The sequence below is a fragment of the Anomalospiza imberbis genome, chromosome 1 (genome assembly GCF_031753505.1).
Source record: "Anomalospiza imberbis isolate Cuckoo-Finch-1a 21T00152 chromosome 1, ASM3175350v1, whole genome shotgun sequence".
Lineage (NCBI taxonomy): Eukaryota > Metazoa > Chordata > Aves > Passeriformes > Viduidae > Anomalospiza > Anomalospiza imberbis.
In genome coordinates, this window is record NC_089681.1 from 132709796 (window position 1) to 132731643 (window position 21848).

Sequence of the window (21848 nt, forward strand, 5' to 3'; positions counted from 1 at the left end):
AAATCACTTTGAAATAGGGTGCTTTAATACTTCTGTCCATTTTAAAAATACATTTGAAGTGAGATTTTAGTTAAAATCTACCTCTGAACCACCACTGATTATTTTCTTAGCTCATTTTGATGTTGACTGTTTAACACTCATGTCTCTTCTTACTAAGAATCTGGATTACATCTATGGGATATAGAATTTAGTTTGGCATTTAAAAATCTCCATTTTATGGGGTTCTGAAATGCAGAGATTGCAAGTGGTTTAACTACTGGCAACAAGCAGAAAGCTCAGTATGTCTGTTTTGGCTGAGTTTTGGAGAATTGTATCATGGTATTCTCTCCATGCTACTTTTCATCTGATTTACTGAGCACAAATATCTGTCTCCCAGACTTCATTAAGGCAAAGGACTCCAGGCTTAGGGCTCATTTGTGTCTTTGTGCTTGATTCCTTGTGCTTTGCTGCTGTGCCGCAATCTGCTCCTGTGGCTGCGTTGTGGAGTCAGCCCAGCTCGTGTTTGATCCCACCTGCAGCCCCACTGCACTTTCCATGCCACTAATGGAACTGCAATCTTCATTTGATCTGGTGCTCACAGATATTGTATAGATAAATATCATTGCAGTTATGAGTAAATAGTGCCACAAAGATGTTTTTGTTACTGACTTGTGAGCTTAAAGAGCTCTAGACTTTGTGTGAGAAGGAAAACTGAATTGTTCTTTCTGGAGTAAACTTGGGTGTGAGTAATTTGGTTATTATTGGACTGAACGTAGGGAAGGTCAGCTGGGTATCTGCACCAGATAAAGCCTGGATAATCTTTTCTAGACACAAGAGCAGCAGGGGCATCTAGTAATATTATCTTCTGGAAGTGGGGGAGTTTAGAGACTGTTCAAGAGTTTTGAGGAAACACAGGTTCATACAAACTTCATGTGCTCTGATGGAATATGAACTTGAAGCAGCCTCTGATTTTGCTCCAACAAAGTGAGCTATTCCCTCTTTAGCATTGTTTAAAATCACTTTTTCTCGCTATATTAAAAAATCTGACTATGAAACTCCAGCTGCAAGCTATAGGTAGATATGAATTTTAAATGAAGTTATTAATAACTAAATCTTGAGTTCAGAATAAAACATCACTGTGCAAAGGTAAGATATTTGTCAAATCATTGATATTAAATAATATTTCTGGTGTTTCTAATTATAAAACAGTGCACTATATGTTGTTTTACAAACTTATCTGAAACCATGCCATGAGAGAAACAGAAAATAAGAATATACTATTTGTCCTTGTTGTGATATCATGAAAGTACACATTAACTGAACATATCATTGCAGCAGAATTCAAGAATTCAAAATTTTGTTTTCTGAAACAAATCAAATTAGCAAATTTCCAAGATTCTTCATTTCATTCATATGAACATAGTTTTGAATGTGGTATGGCTGCCATTCTTCTTGTGCTAGCCAAATGCAGGTTCAGTAAAACAAACAAAAGAAAAAAGATTATACCTCTCAAAAAAAAAATCCAATTCATAACATAATGGTCATATAATTGGATAAGTTGTGTCATCTTGTACAGCAAAAAACTCAGTTCTTGGTAATTTATAGGTTTTCTGCATCAATCTGTTAAACTATGCATAATATTGTTGCTGAACTCTCAAGGTAATGTTTGAAAAATTATTGCTAACACTGTGAATTCCTTAATAAGAGCTAGAATGTACCTCTAGGTAGATCGTGCCTCCAAGACTCTGGAAAATCCTGGAACTGTTTCATCCCAAGATGTGGCTAGGGAATATTTTAAGGAAAGTTATTCATAAGATTGGCTTGTTGGGTTGTTTTGATTGGTATGTTTTTGTTGTGTTTTCCCAAGGACTGTGATTGACTGCAAGTCAGTTCCCTTGTACACCACTGCAGAAAATGTGTAATAGTCTGTGCATTTACAAATGTGGATTGAAATCTGCCCTTAAGGTGGAAAAGTAAAATATTTGTAACTTCTTGCGTATAGAAGGTTTAGGTGGGGAAAAAAAAAACACTGTTGTAACATTAGAGCAGAATAACTGTCAACCAAGTACTCCTCAAGGTTTTTTGCCTAAAAATGTGATGAAAGGCTTCTGAATAACAGGTTTTTTTGCTCTGACTTTTCTCCATGCTTTTGAAAAATTCTAAAATCAATCAGAAAATGTTCATATTTTGGTCTCTGGTGGAATAATGGCTTGATAAAACACAAAATCCTTTGTGTTCTGTTCTTTAGCTGTCATGATCCTTGCTTAGATTTTAAGGCATTTTATTGTGATTTTCAGATCCTTCCGTTAAATTCTACTTTAATCTTGAGTTAGATGATTGGACTACCTATCTGTGCTCAGGTAAAAAAGCCACAGGTGTGTCAAAAAGCTAGAATGATAATCCTCCAAAATTGTTAAATGTCTGATTAGTGCTCTCATATTTCCATTAGATACTCCATGGACTCGACTGGTATATATTGTGTGCTTTTTTGTTTTGTCTGTCATGCTGATAAACTCTGTTTCTTGTTGATTTGCTGTTAATATCTTTAGGTTATTTTTTGGGGGATGGTGGAGACCCAGAGACAAGGTGGAAGTGTTGCCATCGATGATATTACCTTTACTGAAGGATGTTCTATAGCACATGGTAAGAATACCTGTTTTTCAGGAGACAGGTCATTTTACAATGTTTTTCTCTGGAATAGAAGAAAAAAGACAATGAAATAGTTTTGTTTTTTTTAACCCTGTACGTGTTTTCATTTGGCTCATTTTCATTTCCCTAAACAATCATCTGTCTTTTCACATCTAAACACAGTTATAAAGAAAGACAATAAATACTTTAGGAGATCTGATACATTATAAATGTAGAGCTCAGTGGGTAAAAAAGATTTACTGTTTTTGGCTGAAGAATTTATGTGTTCAGCAAGCTCAGGCAAAGCTTTGGAGCTGACTAGGAAGATTCCCAAGGCACTTGTGTATTTCTAAATGCAAGAAGGTCCTGATCCTCAGCTGTGCAGAGGGGTTATGCTGTTCTGCTCTGCTACATCCAAGAGCTGTAATGTCAGGCTGGTCATCTCTGCAGTCAGACCATCCCTGCATGTCAGGATTCTTCAGCAAAACATTTTCTATTTCCCTTTTCAACCCAATGTATTTTCATGGAAAAGGAGTGCTACCCATCCTAGCATAAATTGAGTTGCTTGCTGCTCTGTATTACACAAGAGTATTGCCCTCTGGCACCTCTGTCGCATCCTCAGGTGAGTGCGGTTCTGATTCAAAGCACCTCCTTCGTTTTCCTTTCTTTTATTCTTGGCATGGGCGCAGAGGATTTAGACTTTAAATTTAACTTGAGATATTGAAAGCAGTGTTTGACACAGACCAAGCTAGGTTACATGGTTGGTTTTATGTGTACCATACTCCTAAATAATGCTCTCTAGATTTCCCTGTAGGAAAAAACTATTCAAAAGAGATGCACATGGGTATCAATATGTTAGAGTGCTAAGCAATTTCAAGCAGATCACATTATGAGCAAGATAGAAACCCTAATTTTATGATGCCAGCAGGCATATATATTTAGAATTCTATAATTCTAGAAACCTATGTACTTGTTTAACCAGTCGCTGTGGGAGATCTCTTTGTAAAAATACATCGAGTTTTTCAACAAAGTTCTTCTAAAGCAAAAACTAATCAAACCAAAAGAACTCAGCTATGAGATGAAATACTGTCTTAAAGAGATGGAAGAGGAAAAAAAGGAAACTGATGTATGTTTTCACCATATCTTATAAAACCAGGTATTAAACTTACCTTACATGGCAGCTGTTGAACTCCATGCTGTGGCTTACAGACTGAGCTGCTGCACTGTTAAGTGCCTCAGGTATATTCTAATAAGAGCCAGTTCTTATCCTGTGTTTCCTCATTAGGAGATGTCAACTCCATTAGGTGACATCTAAATGGCTCACAGCAGCTAAAAAAACAGGGTCAAAGAATCTTAATTTTCTCCCTGAAAGAGAAGTATTACTACTGAACATTTTCCAATAATTAAAACAAAAGGTCAGACTAATGGTTGGTTGAATTTGAAATAATTTTTTCTCTAGTCCTTATGGAATGTCTGGATGAGTAGACTTTTAATGAAAACCATTTGAATGTCTTGAAATCTCTAGTTAAAACTTGCATTTTTAATGTACTCTTCATGATTTTTAATCCTAGTACAAATGCACAAAAGAGGTGATCTGGGCATTTCTATTCATTAGTATGGCTATGATTTTAGGGTTGTGAGTAAAATATCTTAAATTTTTTGCTTTCAGGAGTTTCTTGATGCAAACTGTGATGGTTATATATAAAAGTAATTTCATTATGCTTTAGGTTCTTTCTTCCCTGCCATACCTCCCCTGTCTTCCAAATTGTCCCACTTCAGTCTGTTGTCCAGTTCTGCTGAAAGACAAAACTTCATGCATTGAAAAAAATGCAACTAAAACCCTATCTTCAGTATAGCAATCTAAGATACTCTACAGTTTGTAGTTTCCCCAGCAGCTGCCAAATAGTTTATCACTCAAAACCCCCACAACTCTTTATCATACATTTGAGTATGGGCTGCACAAAAAAAAAAAAAAAAAGAAAAACAAAAAAACAACTTTGGTTGTAAAACAGAAAATATGAAGTTATTTTCTGAAACACACAAAATGTAAAATTTCCTTTAATTATACCTTTAGTAGACTTTCTGTTCAAAGGCTTCATATTCTTATCCAAGTAGCTGCTCTGCAGAATTCCCTCTCAGCTTCCAAAAAATTATATATGTGAAGAACCCCATTAAGGCTGTCCTTCTGATCTCTATATAGAGATGAAAGAAAAGAGCTCCAAGGCATGAAAGTGGAATGCTATAAGGTAGAATGAGATTTTTATCCTCCTTAAGTCACTTGTAATGCAGAAGTGACAAAGCCTCACTGCAAAGTTATGTTTTTTTTTTCAGGAAAACTGAAGTAATTATTTTTGTATTACTTATAATGTATAAATTTTGACAAAAAATCCGATATGAACACTTCAAGTGACAAAATTATAAACTTAATTCCTTAGTTAATTCTAATCCTGCAAAGATGCAGCCTTTAAGATTACAGAAGCAGGTATTTGAGATGAACTGCTACAGGAATGGGAGTCAGAAAATCCAAAATACTAATCTTACTGTTGTCTGACATGCTGTGGCATTAAGAGCTAGAAAATGGGTATTTTGATAAAACAAAAAACCTTCAAAATATATAAAACTAAATTAAAGAATAAACCTCACAGAATGACTCAAAATGTTTTGTATCAATACTTCAAAAGTGTTAAAAGATCTTGATTCCTTTTGAAAGAATTTGCAAAATTTTTTTGCATGCTGAAATTTGACAAAATCCGTCCTTTCCCAGACCCTTGTAGAATTTTGCATTTTCCATAGGAAACCAGTTTTTGACAAGTTCTTCCTCGCATAATACACATGTTTTGAAAACAGTGCACATTTATTCAGCACTAGAACAGGGAAGAAATGAAAGGTTTGCAGCTCTGCCTGGACAGCCCATTTCACTGAGGTGTCAGTAATGTGAATAATACAATGTCTCCCACATTAAAGAGACAGTAACATCTATGTAAACCAACCTGAAACTGTTTTCTCCATACAGCTAGGAATCTCTATGTTTTCTCTGAGATATCCTGACTGCAATTTAATAATGTGTCTTAAGCAGGAGATTACCTTTCTCCTGCAATAACATTTAAGAAGTGGAACTTCATTGTCATAGTGCAATCCTGCTTAAAATCCCGACTATTGCTGAAGGCAGCTAGGTTATTCAGCCATGCTGTGCCTTTAAAAAGCTCTCGAAAATATGTGGTGATGCGTTCAGAACCTTTCTGTCTCTAGAAAGAAGTATTCTGTTACAAGCATTGTGGAGATGCTGCTGAGTTTAACCTCGGTTAAAAGTGATTTTTCTGTAGCTATCACCTAGAAAAGCAAATAGGTATTTCTTATTATTACATGTCAGTTTATGTTACCTGGCAACTCTCTCTGTGGAATTGAATCCATGAAGGTTGTGATGACTGGCTAACATAATAGCGCTCCATTGCTTTGAAAGAAGCATCTGTCTTGAGGGAATGATTTCTTAGAATATTTAAAGATGGCAGGCTGAAATACAGGGCATCAATGAGAGATGCACGGGGCTTTTGAAGCAACCTTTTGAAGAAGCAGAATTGTTGCCAAGGAGTTTAACAAGCATAGTTTTCTAATGGGTAATAGTCTCATAAAGAATGACTTATAAAGAAGTATTTGTTTTCCTTTGTCTTTTAGTACCACAGATTTCCATTTTTGAGCTTGGCATGTGTGAGTGGCACTCAGACCAGCCAGCTGAACCTGCTCAGGGGGCACGGCTGCAAACCGGGCACAAGATTGCCTCCTGTTCCTTCCTGAAGGATTCCAGCAACAATACTGAAGGTGGGGATTTAATTTAACTCAAACTTAGTAGCTGTCATGGAGAATATAGTGCTTTTTATGGCAAGATAGTGCCTCAATGCCAAAACAGAACAAAACTACAAAAAGTACTTGCATGTATTTTGTACTTAAATTAGGTTTTGTTTTGGCTATTTAATAAGGACATCATGAGCACTCCTTCTGGTAAGACATAAAATATTTTATTATAAGAATTAATGAATTTTTTTCAGGTATTCATGAAATATTTTAACATAAGAATTCTAACATAAACTAATAGCTGATTTATTCTCCAGTTTATTCTTTGTATGAGATCTGTGCAAGAATTTGGTGAAATTAAATTAAATCAAATTCATCTATGCCCCCAACCCCTGTGTGTGTGTTTTTCTGTTTTGTTTTGATTTTGATACTTGGCAGTTTGACTTGTGTAGTACTACTCAGCTTGAGCATACAGTCTGGAACTTCATTTTAAACCTTTTATTAGGGCAAATGTACATAAACAATTATTCTAGCAAATAGTGTCTTACCTTTAAAATCAATAAAGTTAGTCCAGGTGCAATTTTAAGAAGTAAGGAGCATCACTTGTTTTTGAAGTCACTGTGTAGTATGTCTCTATGGGTTTATAGGAAAGGTTTTTGAAAGCTAAATTATGTAAATCTCTAAGTGTTCTATTGCGAGATGGAATTGTCTTGCCTGCTAAGTGTTTGCCTTGTGTACTGAGACTGCCTTCAGAGGGGTCAAGTACTGCTAGTTGTAATAATGCAGTTTGTGATGCAGCTTTGAAGAACTGATATTATGGAGATTACTGCTTGAACTTTGAACCCACAGAAATCAAGCACATCCCATTGATAGAAGCTGAATGAATGTTAGATATTGTTTTTATTTTAAAAAAAATAAAGATATTTTAGCATGCATTTCGAGTAACTAAAAGTCAAATTATCATTGAATAACAAGGAAAAGTGCCTGTATGTACACACTATGTTAAAAGTAATTTTTGCAGGTATGTATAATGAAGAGCATAGAGTAAAGCAGATTTTTTCCCCTTAAATGTGAAGAGAAGAGTCATATCATCTTCCAATTTCCACTGGTGTATCTAACAAACAAGAGACTTTTCATTTTATTTTATTTGAAAAACCTCCCATAAAGTCATTGTATCTGTGCCACACCTTAACATGACATCTTATGGGCTAGTAATGGGTATGGATTTCACTTTTAAGGCAATATTGAGAACACAAAAGATATTGAAATTCTTTAAGGACTTTTACAAGGATGTATTGCAAGCACTGTATATGGAATGAGAATATATTTGGAAATATTTCCTGCATAGGTGCTTGGGCATTACTGTATGGATATGCACAGGCAGCTGAGTAGGCTGAATTTCCCCAACTGCTTAGAGAAATTCCCTGCATTCTAAGTCATAAAGAAAAATGAAAATATGTGAAGAAACAAGCATCAAAACAAACAGAATTTAATTCATCATTAACATTGAAAAGTATTGAAAAACATAAACTGTCATTGCTGACCTCTCAATACATTCAGTATTTCTATTGATGCAGATGAGTTGAAACATATGTGAAGAGGTTGAATATAAAAAAAGTTCTATAAACTAAAGATATGGTATGCAAAATGCAAAAATACCACGCTTGAGGGCTCACTTGCAATGCAAATAGAGCTTGACTAAGCTTTATATTCTGATTTTGATCAGAGCTTTTACTTCTATAAATAGAAGAGAGGTAAGAAAATTATAAAAAATAGGTCTAAACAATTATATTTATAAAGAAAAGATTTTTTACAGCCTTTGAATAATCCTCCCTTGCTGGTGTCCTTAAATTTAATAAAATACTTTCTGTCCTTGGAAGACCTTTTTCCTTTGTTCCTTTATTGCTTTGCTTCTCTTGTTTTGTATTTTAGGCAATTTATTTATAATTTTTCCTCTTAATTTCTCTAGTGTCAAAAGTTCTTCCAGAGGTTTTATATTCCCCTGTAATACTGTTCAGAAAGTCCTTTTTTCTTGTTTTTCTTTTTTCATATATGTTTCGTATATGCCATCATAGATTCCAAAGTTTATGTTTCTTGCATTGGATTAAGCAGGAGCAATCACAATACTTGCACAAAATTCATTCCCTAAAGTAAAGTAAGCATCCTTTATTGGATACATAATCATTCTAGATGCTTCATAGGACTTTGGTTTATCTAGAGCAGTGCATTTGTTTTCTTGTCAGAAAATCATGTCAGCTCCTCTTTGCCCTGCTTTTAAAGATTCAAGTACTTGAAAGGAAAGAGGAAAAAGAATGTTAATTATCACTGGGCTCAGAAACTAAAGTTGGTTGTTTTTTTAATGGCATCAGAGGACTCTTAAGTTTGATAAACAACTGGTGGCATATCTTCTAGTGTTGCATATCTCTCTTATGCACAAGATAGTAGTCATAGAAGTGTAGATGCTTTGTTCATGTCTGTGAAAGAGAAATCTGAGAAAAATGTACAATATTTTCTTATACAAAAGTTAGTTGCTGTGAAATTACAAGCTTAACTACAAGAAATTTCAAGAATATATTACAGTGTAAATCATTGCCTAACACAAAAAGTAAACAGGCAGCAAAAGGAAAAGAACATGGTTCTTTATAAAAATGAGCTTTTTTTTTGGCGAAATGACACTTCTTTCACCTTGAGATTATGTAACATTTGCATTTGAGATAAGTTGTATTTAGAGAAATAAACACTGAAACTGCAGACTTAACACCTTTAATCAGTCCTTGTTTATTATTTTAATAGTTGCTGCAGAAGGCAGTAAAATATTCAGTGACTCAGGAGGCAGGGGAAAGAGCTGATATATTTAGTAAAAAATATTTAGCCTCTTTATTTCTGAAAACTAATAGACGCTGTTGAGGGGATGGAGAACTCCTTTAGATCTTTGTAGGAATGCTTTTATAAGGGCCACTAGGTCAAGAAGAGCACAAATTGCTTTTTTGCTTCAGCTGGAAAGAAAATATGCTTCCAAAATTTTGTTGCAGAAGTTCTGAGAAGTAAAGACCTTGATTACATAGTGGAGATGTGATGCTTCCTGTAGCAGTAATGCAGATGACCATTTTTCTTTTGTTTTTTTTTTTTAAGCATTGCTGTAAAAAGCATATTTCCTGGAAACCACAGTGGGAAGCCAGCCCCATTTCCACATATATTTGTCATTAGATATTGAATGGTTGTAAATGTAATGAGGCTGAACTGGGACTTCTTGCAGGTTTTAGCATGCAAAGTAAAAACTTCGAGATACTATCACTGATGTAATTTGTGGTTGCTGGGGCTATCTGTGAGTAAAATGAAAATATATATATTTATATATTTAATAGGAAACAGATGACATCCAAGTCACATCATCAGCATGATGATCAGATTTCATTCTTGCTGGGATGGGTCTTTGGTGTAATTACATCACAGTAGTCCTTATTTTTACGACTGAGAAAAAATATGTTTTGTGAAGAAGTGACCTTTATTTCCTTTCCTTTTTCCTTCAGGCCATTTTGAGTGGTTAGAAACTAATGACAAGGCATTATCTGAAAGGGCCCATCTAAACAGCTCCATGTGTCATTGTTCCAGCAAGACTTGCCATTTTCAGTTTCACTACTCCATGGCAGATAGCAGTGTTCTCAAGGCAGTACTGCTTATGAATCAGGTAAGTAGAAAAGTGTTCATTTGCAAAAGGTAAAGGTATGGCAGTCCAGGTGTTACCAGACAAAAATGCAAGATACACCTGCTCCTGCATGCCTGTCCCCTGAGTCAGCTTGTGCAAAAATTAACTTGGTTACTGGTTTTCCAGTAATTCCACTGGTCTGTGCAATTGCAAAACCTGGGTGTTCACCATCTCAGCTCTGAACTGATTTGATGGGTGAATGTTCTGCAATAAGGCTTCAAGGACAAACCCAGCTATTACATGATGAAATCAATTGCAGATTTCAGGAGGGAAATCTATAGTAACAGCTTTTCTAGCCTTCTTCCTGTTATGGAATTAAAAAAAATAGGTGCTTTTTTCTATGGAGACATTAAAATAAGTGTTGACTCAGGATAGCGGGAAAGTTCTTGAACACACACTTTGCTTTCCCAAGTGTTAGAACAGTAATTTTTCTATTCTTCTACCTATTAGTAGATAAAAGAGCCGTGCCAGAATGAAACACAAATATCAGTTGAGCATTGCTAACTATTTCCATCTTTCTTACCTGTGGGAGGATGGATTGTAAGAGAATAGAGATAGTGCTGAAGGCAATCTCGCCCCTGAGGAGTTGCAGCTGTGCTAATTACCAAAGAGTAGGAACAGCCTTGCCCTTAATAGGTCACAGCTGTGGCCACTAAGGATGGGTGTTATAAAAGAGTGGATTAGGGGGCTGGGAGGGGAGTTGGAGTCAGTTGGGTGTGCTGTGAGGAGTGAGGGTCAGGTGGTTGTGCAAGGGACAGGAAGGAGACAGCCGGCTGTGCAGAAGGAAGAGGAAAGGACTCAGTGTTGTGAGGAGCTGCCCATGAGACCTCCCAGAGAGAAGGTATGGAAGTTTTACAGTAGGATGGTGAACTGATGGTGGCAGTCAGTTCCCATCCACTGTTGACTGGTGCCAAGCACTGACGCTTACTTCCCCTACCTTGTGAGACTTTCTACTATTAGGATGTTCTCTTTTGGAAGGCTGGTTTGATAGGTTAGTATTGATGCTTGCACTGCTACTTAATGAAAGCAAGATTAGTAGAGCTGCTCTCGTTAAGTTAAAGGCTCTCATATCTTGATGGATATGAGGTGAATTCTTATCACCCAAAAATATACATATTTAAATATTAGATCCACTTCATTCACAAAGATTAGAAGCTAAAAACCCCAAAGTATAACACAACCCAAAGGTCTTAAAATAAGGACAGTTAATGGAAATAATTTATTTCTTTCTGATTGTGTCTTTGAATATTCATGTAAACAACTCCAGGCTTTTGCTCATGTTTCATTTATAAAAGCCAATAGTTGTATTTTTCTGTGACCCTTTACTGTGTCAGGGAATTGTAACATAATCAGTGTTCTGGTCAGAATGCACGGATTTTTGTGCCATAGTATTTACCATAAAATTCCCAGGTATGACACTCACAGCAACTTTGAGACAGAATAGGAATATTGATTTCAGCAGTTCACCTAAGTAGCATCAATGGATCAAATTCAAGAGTTTTCTTTCCCTGAAAACAGAGCAACTTATGTAAGTGAAAACCATAAGAAAACTGACATATCTGTTCCCATAGAGCTGTGAGCCTAGATGGAATTAATTGATAAACTGGTCCTTATATGCTCATTAGAAGAACATTTTCTGCTATTTATTCCATCAGTCCACTCTGTTTCCAGATTCTCTTAGCCCTTTTATGTTTTAGTTATTGAATTTCTCCTTCAATCATAAGTGCATGTAGACTTATTTAAAGATGATGTGAGTTACTCATACTGCAAAATTTGCCAGAATAATCTTCAGAAACATAAGCCTCTGCTTGTAGTTTCAGGAAAAATGAAACAATGTACAGACTCATGATTAAGACTTCTTAAACTGAAATGGAGAGTTGGCTTTTTCACATTTTGCTACTGAATCATTAGATTATTTATGAAAGACAAATGAATTTTCAAAACTAGCCAATATTAAGAGATAGAAGTGAGGGTTGAGTGCTTGTTCTGACCCTGGAAGACATTAGAGCTGCTGTCCTGGAAGTTGTCATTCAAAACAGCCTCTCAATTGTGTGTACCTTGCAGTTTCCTGTACATCCTATCACTGTATTTATTGATCAAAACCTCTTGTATTTGAATAACTCCTGCTAAATCCCAGAACTGACAGCCCCAACACACCTGGAGACTTGATTATAGTCAATGTACAGTTTCAGTACTGTTCTTAGAGGGAAGTGACACAGATGTTGTAAATTTATCCCTGGCCTTCCTCGCTCTTTCAACGGAGGGAGCAAAGATGAGTGAACATATTTTCTAATGTAGACATTGTGGTATCAACTGGAAGACAAGGAATTTAACTTGTTCTTGGGTATGAAGAAGGACAAGGAAAATAACAGTATCCTGTTGTTTACTTACATCTGCTTTGCAGTCCATGATAATCTGCAGCTTTTCCACTTTTCTTGCTGGTTTGCCAAACTGCTCTTCATTAAACACTGCTGCACTTGACTATTTGATTTTTTTCTTTCTTAATTGTGACTCATATGTCTTTGAACTTCGCCGTATTGGTTTGGAAACTGGTTTCTGTATACTGAGATGATTTTTAAATGCCAATGTTGTTCTTCACAATGCTTGTAATTCCTCCCAATACAATATTTTCTATATTGTTTTGAAATTTATTTTTCATCTAACTCTCCAGTCAGTTAGTCAGCACTATAATTATATCAGTTTCTGGAACAGACCTATGTAGAACTTTATTATACTTTTCTTTTAGTTTAATAGAAAACTTTTGACATCTTCTTATTGAAATAAGCTCACATTTCTATTTGCACACACATTTTAAAGTAATTTCATTATAGCAAATCACCACAATTTTTTTAAAGCATGTATTATGTGAGATTGTTAAAAACCTTAATACAGTGAAGTAAATAATTTTTAAGTCTGTTTATGATGAAAAAAATATTACACTGCTAAACACAACTTGCTTCTCATCAGAAGCAGCTAATACAGGTTTCTCATTTCTAATTCTCGAGCTGCTTACAAGGTTGCTAGAAATTTGTTCCAGTGTCTTAAGTGTTGTTCAGCATCTTGGCTGTAATTGCATACTGTACTTATCCCTTAGCTGCCATATGTGTCCTTTGTTCTCCCAATTGTCTAATTTCCAACACATTCTCCTAAGGTTTTAAGAGCTTGCTGTTGATAGTAAAATATTCCTTCCAGTATGCAACCTTTACTTAAAAGTTTGTGATTCCATTCCAGTTTTAGTATTTCTGGCTTATATATATTTTTAACATTATTTGTCTATTCTGGTCCATATTTGAATTTCCATTTAGCAATATTAACTGTTCAACTAACATTAAATATTTAGAGAATCATAGAATGTCCGGAGTTGGAAGATACATACTAGCATCATTGAAGTCCAACTCCTGGCCCTGCACAGGACACCCCAAGTGTCACACCATGTGCCTGAGAGCAATGTCTAGATGCTTCTTGAGCTCTGTCAGGCTTGGTACTGTGACCACTTCCCTAGGGAGCTGTTCCAGTACCCAACCACCCTCGGGGGGAAGAAAGTTTGTCTAATATTCAACCTAAACCTCCCCTGACACAACCTCAGGCCATTCCCTTGGGTCCTGAATCTGGTCACCACAAAGAAGAGATCAATGCCTGACCCTCCTCTTCCCCTCATGAGGAAGAGTAACTGCAGTGAGGTCTCCCCTCAGTCTCCTCCAAGGTGAACAACCCAAGACACCTCAGCAGCTCCTCACAGAGCTTCCCCTCCATGCCCTTCACCATCCTCACAGCCCTCCTTTGGACACTCTAACAGTTTAATCTCTTTTTTATATTGTAGCACCCAGAATTGCCCCCAGCACTCGAGGTGAGGCCACCCCAGTGCAGAGCAGAGCAGGACAATCCCCTCCCTTGCCCTGCTGGCCATGCTGTGCCTGATGCCCCCTGGACAGGGTTGACCCTCCTGGCTTCCAGAGCACTGCTGGCTCATGTTCAATTTGCCATGGACCAGGATCCCAGGTCCCCTTCCATGGAACTGCTTTCCAGTATCTCATTCCCCAGTTTGTACATTCAATTAACAAAATTCACTGTCTGTGAATTTATATGACAGATTTTAACATTTTTGGTAAAAATAGAAACCAAATAATCTAATGTTGAGTCTATCACTTGCTGTTCATTAATTGCTTGTTACTCCCCTTAAGTAATGGGCCTGTTCTTCTTCCTTTTATTGTCTTAAACTTTCCATCTTGTGCAACTTTGAAAAATACAGAAATTAAGCAATAAAAGATAATTTCAACTAATGCTTGTACATGCAAGTATATTTGTATCCTAATGCACTAAAATTTTTCTATGTGTTCAACAAGACTTGCAAAAGTCATGTGAGCACACTCCTCTGCAGAAGGTAAAGTTGATTAATTGTTGTCGGGGAGCAAATAAGTCTTTGTTGGAAATTACTCTCTGAAAAGAGAAGTAGGGACAAAATAACAGGTGCAGTTGCACGGCAGTGCATGTATTGATAGAGAAATGTCACAAAAAAAGATAAAAAGTATTTTATAGATGGGAGACCTTTATAAAAAGTTATGATTTCTCTTCCATCCTTCAAATCTGAGTGGCACTATCTCAGAAAAAACATTTTGGGGAAAGGCAACAATTCTTGCCCATTTTAGCTTTACAAAAGGTTGTTTATTGATAGCAATATATCATAGTAAGGGGAATAGAGTAAAGTTGTCTTGAGCAACTGCTCCCCTGCATCACCAAAATAAATCTTGAAGGAAAGTACTGGAAAAACAACACCTTCCATGTTTTAGAAGAAAGCTAGTGACACAAGGAATGTGCTAGAGGGGTTAACCCATTTGGAGCAAAGAGGTGGAAGAATATGACAAGCAGGGTGTATACTACAAGTATTATGAGGAAGAGAAATTATTGTTGACTTATTAGAGCTGTATAAAATCATGGTGTAAAATCTGCTTAAAATATTCTTTCATCTGAGGTGACTTATAGTTTTCAGTGTAAATAAAAATCCCAGAAGGTCTAGCTACTGTACAGAAAACTCGAGCTTACTGCTACAAGCAAGTTGTAGTAAAATTAGTTTGGGAGATAAATGGTCATGGGGCTGGATTTCTAAGCTGTTATCTGAATGTGAAAAATATTATAGTATCGAGGCGCATCCAGTCAAATACACAGCAAATACAGTTCTCCCCAAAAGATATACAAATGTGTTTGAAGGGTTTGTACAGGCAGGTGGGAGGGAGCATGTTAAATATAAGCAGAAATTTAACTACAGCCTATGGTTTTAACCTGCCATGCAGTATGGTTCCTAGTACATCATCCTTTTTTATGTTCTCATATGTGCCTAATGTAGGCTGAAAGATTTCCTTTAGAAGCTGAATTATTTAGTAAAATGAAGCAAGGTTTACACAGAATGAGGTGTTCTCAATATTGAAAGACTCTTGCTGAATATGTCATGTAAAGAAGTGAACAAATCCTATACTAATGTAGAAACTCACAGCTGACTTTTATTTCTGAAATCAAGTATGCCACGGGCTTTATCCAATTTGATCTTTTCTGTCATTGAGTATTTGAAATTAGTATGTTGCCTTGGTCCTGTCTTGCAGTTATCCAAAATTTTTTTTTTTTTTTTTTTTTTTTTTGTGATCTTTGAGCACATGTTCAATGGGGTTTAATCTTCCAGCTTTATAATATATCAGAATGGTCTTGGTAGGAAAGGAGCACTAATTGTCTGCACATCACAAATCAGTTCAATGTTCTTCTGCTGGCTCACAGCCTATCAAGCAGTAGACAGCACATTTCTCCTCTTTTATATTATAAAACAGCAAAAAGATAACTTTCCATGTCTATAGTATTGATAACATTTCACATGCCTATCATAACCCCTTTTATTAATCTCCTGTAAGATACTGTTTTTATACTTTCAATTTCTCATCATACAAGAGACTCTCCATTTCTCTTATCCTGCTTTGCATCTTTTTCTGAACTGCCACTAATTCTGTAATATCCTTAGTGGAAAAGCTATGACCAATACTTTGCAGCTTCCTAAAAGTAGTCTCAATATTGATATTTTTAATGGTAAGTCTGTCTGTATGTATAGCCTATATTAACTTTTCCTGTGGGCTTTTTCTGTCTTTTTGGTTTTGCTCTATTTTGCAACTGCTTCTTGAAAAGATTTTGTGTGGGTATATAAAGTTCAAATTTCCACCTTCTTTATACCTCAGTATGTTCCAAGTGGGATCATGACCAGAAGCAGAGTGAGTGTTGAGATACTTTTGCCAGATTATTGAATCAAAAGGGCTTGCAGTGCTTGTATAAAGGGAGCCTTGCCATATATCTAGCACTCTTCCTGTTACCCTTCAGAGGTAGAATTAAAAAAAAGGATTAAGGTAACTAGGATCATGAGTAAAAGTTGTCAGATTGTACTCTGTGCTTGTTTTACAGATTAAAAAAAAAAAAAAAAAGTTTTTAGCAAAATTGATTGGGTAATTCTGGCAGACCCAAACTTCAGTTCTAAGACAACTAAATCTAATTAAATACACAACAATAATATAAACAGTTATTTATGAAAAGGAAGCTTATGTGGAGAACACCATGGAAACATATTGTTAAATTCAGCAGTAACATGGCTTAATTTACATATTAATTGACATTAATTCTACCAACTCAACTCCTGATAAATATATTATTAGTCTGTTTAGTCACAGTAAACGTGTTGTTTTCTCTCTCTTCCAAAGACCTCAGTGCAAAGATTGCAAATTAATATGAGAAGCTGTATTTTTTCACGCAGAGCAATTTTGTATATAGTGATTGTTTGGCTGGGAGATGAAAAGATGGACAAAAAATGGCCTCAATAACTTCTGGAGGAACAAAAATTATCTTTATAACATTATTTTCTACACTTTACAGGAGGAGCATGTCTTGTGGGAATCCAACATCATGACTAAGAAGGAATGGGTCAAAGTGAATATACAGCTACCAACAGGGCTAGAAAATATAAAGGTATGAATGAAAAAGGCATGTGCTCAATTTTTGAAGATCCTTTACTTCAATTTTTGAAGATTCTTTACTTCATTGTTTTAGGAAACCTAAAAATTAGTTAAAATTGTGTGTATATTGAATGTCTTGCTATTTTTTCATTGCTTCAATATGAGTAAATTTCTGGCTGTAGCTCAAGAAAACATCTACACAAACATGACATACAGATACTGCTGCATTTGAATACTATGCAAGAAAATAAATACAAATCTCATCTGATTCTAATTAGTCATCTGAGTCCAATTCAGGAATTACCAATTCATTTAAATGTGTATATACTATTAAGTGAGATGATGTAAATGATCTTTGTGGAACTTCAGTGAAATGATGTAAACCACTAATTGGGAAGATACCTTCTCTTTGAAATTTCAGACACAGAGATAAATGCTAAATTGCAGCTACTTAATTTTTATATTAATTTACACATTTCCATTTTAAGTAACTTTCCATTTACAGGGTTCTTTTTTGTAGTTCTGTAAATAACCATCATATTTTACTGTGTCAGCAATCAGCTGAAAATATAATCTCTATGAAAGGACAAAAACTAAGTCCACTGCAGGAACTGATGTTTTGACAGATGTTAGAATGAATGCATTTCAGTAATAAGCTAGTTGGGTTCTAAGGGTGTGTTGTTGCCTGTCTGTCCTTTTCCCATGAGGACAATTTGGAATAAACAAGCAGATATGTAATTATCTGTAGTATCTAAAAATAATTAAACATCTGCTTAAGTTGTATGTATATAAGTAGGAAGCCAAAACTGTGCATTCTTGTACAAAGACTGCAAGGATCCCTTGCACTTAGGGAACAAAAAATACTATCCTTAAATTTGTGCTTATTTCATATTTTCAACACAGCATTCTGTTTTTTGCACTGGTAGAGAGAGCATGGAATGTGTTAGATGAATTTTGTCATTTTGAAGAAATTTTCTCTAATGGAAGACAATGACTATATAACTCATGTTTTAGAAAGAAAAATGCCACTTGAAATTTCACTCCAACTTAATTCCCAGGCTTTGGGGAGTGTGCTAGACCCTTCTGCTTATGCCCCAAGTCAGACCTGTTCCAGTTTCCTTCTGTTTTGTCAGACACTCTTACACAGTACTTTCTGACTCTTGCACATAGCTACTTTCTGAGACTCACATTTTGGTCGTGTCCCAGCCTGTGAAAACTCACAAATACATTTTTATTTATTCCTCCAACTCCTGCTCTTTTTTCCTCAGTGCTTTCTTTTATTGCAATCCTAATCTTTTTGATGAATCCAAAGCTCCTGCTTCCTGCTTTAACTCAGGTAAAAGAAACCTTTAGAGCACAAATTGGATAATTTCATTGCTGGGAGAGCCAGCAGAACTGGGCTGCACTGTGCCCAGGAGCAACAGATGCTCTTCTGGAATTTCATTGCTATAAATCAGCTTGTGCTAAATCTGCTAAGAGCAAGGGAACTCTGTCAGAGAGAGAAATGCTCCTTGAATCTCTGTGTCTCTGTCAATAGCATTAAAATAAGCAGGGTAAGGGCACAGGTCCAGGATTGGCATGTGATTGTCCAGATAATTAAAACATCGGCATGGTTCCTAGGTTTTGAGCTAAGCAAATCAGCCACCTCCAATCTAGCACCTAGAACAGCTCCAGAATTGCAGGCAGGCAGGGACCGCAGCAGAGACTGGGTGCATCCATTTTGTTTTAAGTGATGAAACAGTTCTCAGCTGTTAGGCTCTGCTATGCCAGCTAGTGTCTGAGGACAGTCCCCAGCCCAATTTACACACCTGTAACTGGAAATTTTCTCTTGGGGATCTGCAAAATGAGGTTTTGAAGACACTTCAGAAAGGAAGATGGAGTCTTTAGGATATTAAATTTCAGGACACCTTTCTAAAGCACAGGGGTGTTACTAATTTTTAGCTAAAGGTTTATGAGACTAGGAGTTTTTCTTTAAAATAGACAGTTTTCTTTTTAACTTCACTCTTGGAATTCATCAAACTTCAGCTTAAAATTTTCCATAATTTCAACCTGAGATAGCCATACAAAATTTCAGGTTCTGGGAAATTTATCACAGTTTTGCAATGGAAATTATGAAGCACTTTTTACCCCTAGAACTGTTCTGTGTAAATAAAAATCAGTTTCACTCCATTGTCTGTTAATGCAAATATTTTAACTGTATCAATTGCCAGCTTGTGTTTAAAGGAACACTCCAGAGCAGGGCAGGTTTCATCTGCCTGAATAGCATCCAGCTCTTGGATGCTGCACCATCGGAGCCAGCAGGTTCCTGCTCCTTGGAAGAGCCCCCCTGCAGGGCTGGGCAGCCCAAGGCCCCTGGATCAGCCTGTGACTGTCACCCGGACTGTCCTGATGGCAGCGATGAGGACCCAGCCACCTGCTGTGAGTGAATCCCACTGCTTTAGAGGGACAGCCTGCTGAGGAGTGCTGGGAAACCTAAACGTTTCCATTCAACCACTAGAAAAATTATTTAAAATTTATATGGCTGCTTTTCTCCAGAATATTTAATAACGTGCAGGTTAGAGGAAATGTTTATAACATTTTCTTCTTTCCATTGCTTTGTGTTCCTCTGTCGGGGCTCAATATCATGTTTTAGATACAGCTAGTAATTGGTTTAATTATCTGCTGATATACAACATTTACTGTACTTTTTTTTTAAATATATTCCCTATATATGACTTTTATAACCCTAATTTGGAAGGGAAATAAATCTGCCTTGGGATTTGTTCTCAGAACAAAGTTTTCTAATTTAGACTCTGTGAATTACTGTTGGAAAATGCATTAAATGACATGATATTTGCGCTATGATACAAATCACCACGAAAATGTAGTTCAGAAGCTACATCTTCATTATATTTGCAGCTGAAGGTAAGTTTGTTTAGAAGCCACAGTTTCTACTGTACAATCAAGAGTAAAAGGAAAATAATTAAAATGACTGAAAAATGTCTGTAATAATTCTGAATAATTTTAGATCTCCATGTGAAAAGGTCTTTAGGGACCCTATCTCTTCTAAAATTAATATCATAGGGCATGCATAAGTGCCAGTGGTAGTAATACGTAAATATGTGTTTAATATAAAAAATGTGTACATATTTAAGGTACTGGTGATGATGTATATTGCTGCTGGGAGGTGCAAATTAAATTTTTGTGTATTGCTCAAGGTAGCAGAATTAAAAACACTGATAATATTTTTTAATTCCTTGATGAGACTTCAGGAAATATTTGTGACTGCAAGCCATCTTTTTAACTCACAGCCTGAATACTTATTTTTTTTCTATTACTTAAATAACCATGTAGGAACTATCTCTGAAACAGCTAATATGTGCAAATGCTGAAATAACATTTTAAATAGGAAGGTATCTACTGTTTTATCTCTAGGTAGAATCTAAGCAAACATTAAAGTCTGTAAGGGCTCCCTCTCTGAGAGCTCTTTTTGATTTTGACAGGCTTGACCCTGTGCTGCTAGCTCTGTGTCTGTCCTACCTCCACTGGTAGGAGTGTGGAGAGTCCTTGTAAGTTCTTTGGGAGTAATGGAATGAAAGTGAATTGTATTTTCAAAGCTGGAATTTATTTCTCAGCAATTCAGCAATCCCACTTCATAACAATGAAAGAGAATTGTGGTGAAGAGCAACTGGAAATAAAAAATAATAATTTTTAGGTTTCAAAGGATGATGAAAAATAATTGTCATAGTTGAAGGGAGCTTTTAATCATACTACACATGGTGAAAATGAAGATAACTCCAAACATTTATAGGCCTGTGCCTCAGACATTGATGCTAGGTAACCAAAATATTACCAATTACCCAGATCTAGTCAGGATTTTAAAGATCACAGTACATTTTTTGGGAATATTTCTTCCATCGTGGTGATGTTGGTGGGTCAGAAAAGATGGAGATTTGGCACAAGAAGGAAAAGTCAGAATGACCTGATGGTTTGAGCACTGTCCTTTGTGGAATCTCAAGAGTTAGGGTGCTGGGACAAGGAATGATGAGAGCCACAATCAGTGCAAAATGTTCTTCATTCTCTGCTGCTGCTTCTGCAATTAGTTTTGGTTTTTCTACTAGTGCTGATTCTCTACTATCTCTCTTCAAATTAAAGAAAATATGACACTCAGTTGAACCTGAGGAATTAGGGATTGTTTGCTTAACTATGTGCTCCATTTCACTGGAGCAGTGCACAAAATTCATCCCCCAAAAAGAGGGTGGAAAAAGCTTCTTTTTAAAAGTATAACTACAAATAGATGTTGCTTATTTCTCTGACTACTGGCCGAGAAGAAAGCACACAAAAATGTGCTATCTTGAAAACAGCAATAACTATTGTTAAAGTTGGCCCATTTTAAAGGATAATATTGCCTTGCATGCTTCCCACACTCCTTTTCAGGAAAGATGGCCCTAATGGAATATAGCCACTCAGCAGTTTGGTCAACTTGGAAGATTCATCTTTCAGACACTTTCCACAGTATTGAGAAAAAAATGTGTAAAGAAAAAATTATTTGTTTTTCTCCTTTGTTCTTTTATTCCCATTATATCATTCTCCACAAGCTCTTGATAATGTCCTCCACCATGTTTAGAGTTCACTATATTTATTAATATTGATTTTCAGTAAAATTTCCTATCTGGTACAGTGATGTACCAGATTTAGCCTTTATTAGGTCTTGTCGCATCTATCCTTGGCACATCCTCAGTAGTTTCCTTTGTTGAAGTGTTCTCAGGTACTGAAAAAGCTGACAGGTC

At 36.1% G+C, this 21848-nt stretch overlaps 1 protein-coding gene across 1 annotated transcript in view; it reads left to right on the top strand.

The window, feature by feature from the left end:
* The window catches only part of MALRD1 (MAM and LDL receptor class A domain containing 1), a 236655-nt gene that overhangs the window by 10673 nt on the left and 204134 nt on the right, over positions 1 to 21848 (top strand). Inside the window, exons 5-9 of the mRNA XM_068212566.1 lie at positions 2529 to 2622; positions 6280 to 6423; positions 9927 to 10084; positions 17000 to 17092; positions 19290 to 19497. Of these exons, the coding sequence (XP_068068667.1) occupies positions 2529 to 2622; positions 6280 to 6423; positions 9927 to 10084; positions 17000 to 17092; positions 19290 to 19497 (697 nt within the window). The remainder of the gene's footprint in view (positions 1 to 2528; positions 2623 to 6279; positions 6424 to 9926; positions 10085 to 16999; positions 17093 to 19289; positions 19498 to 21848) is intronic.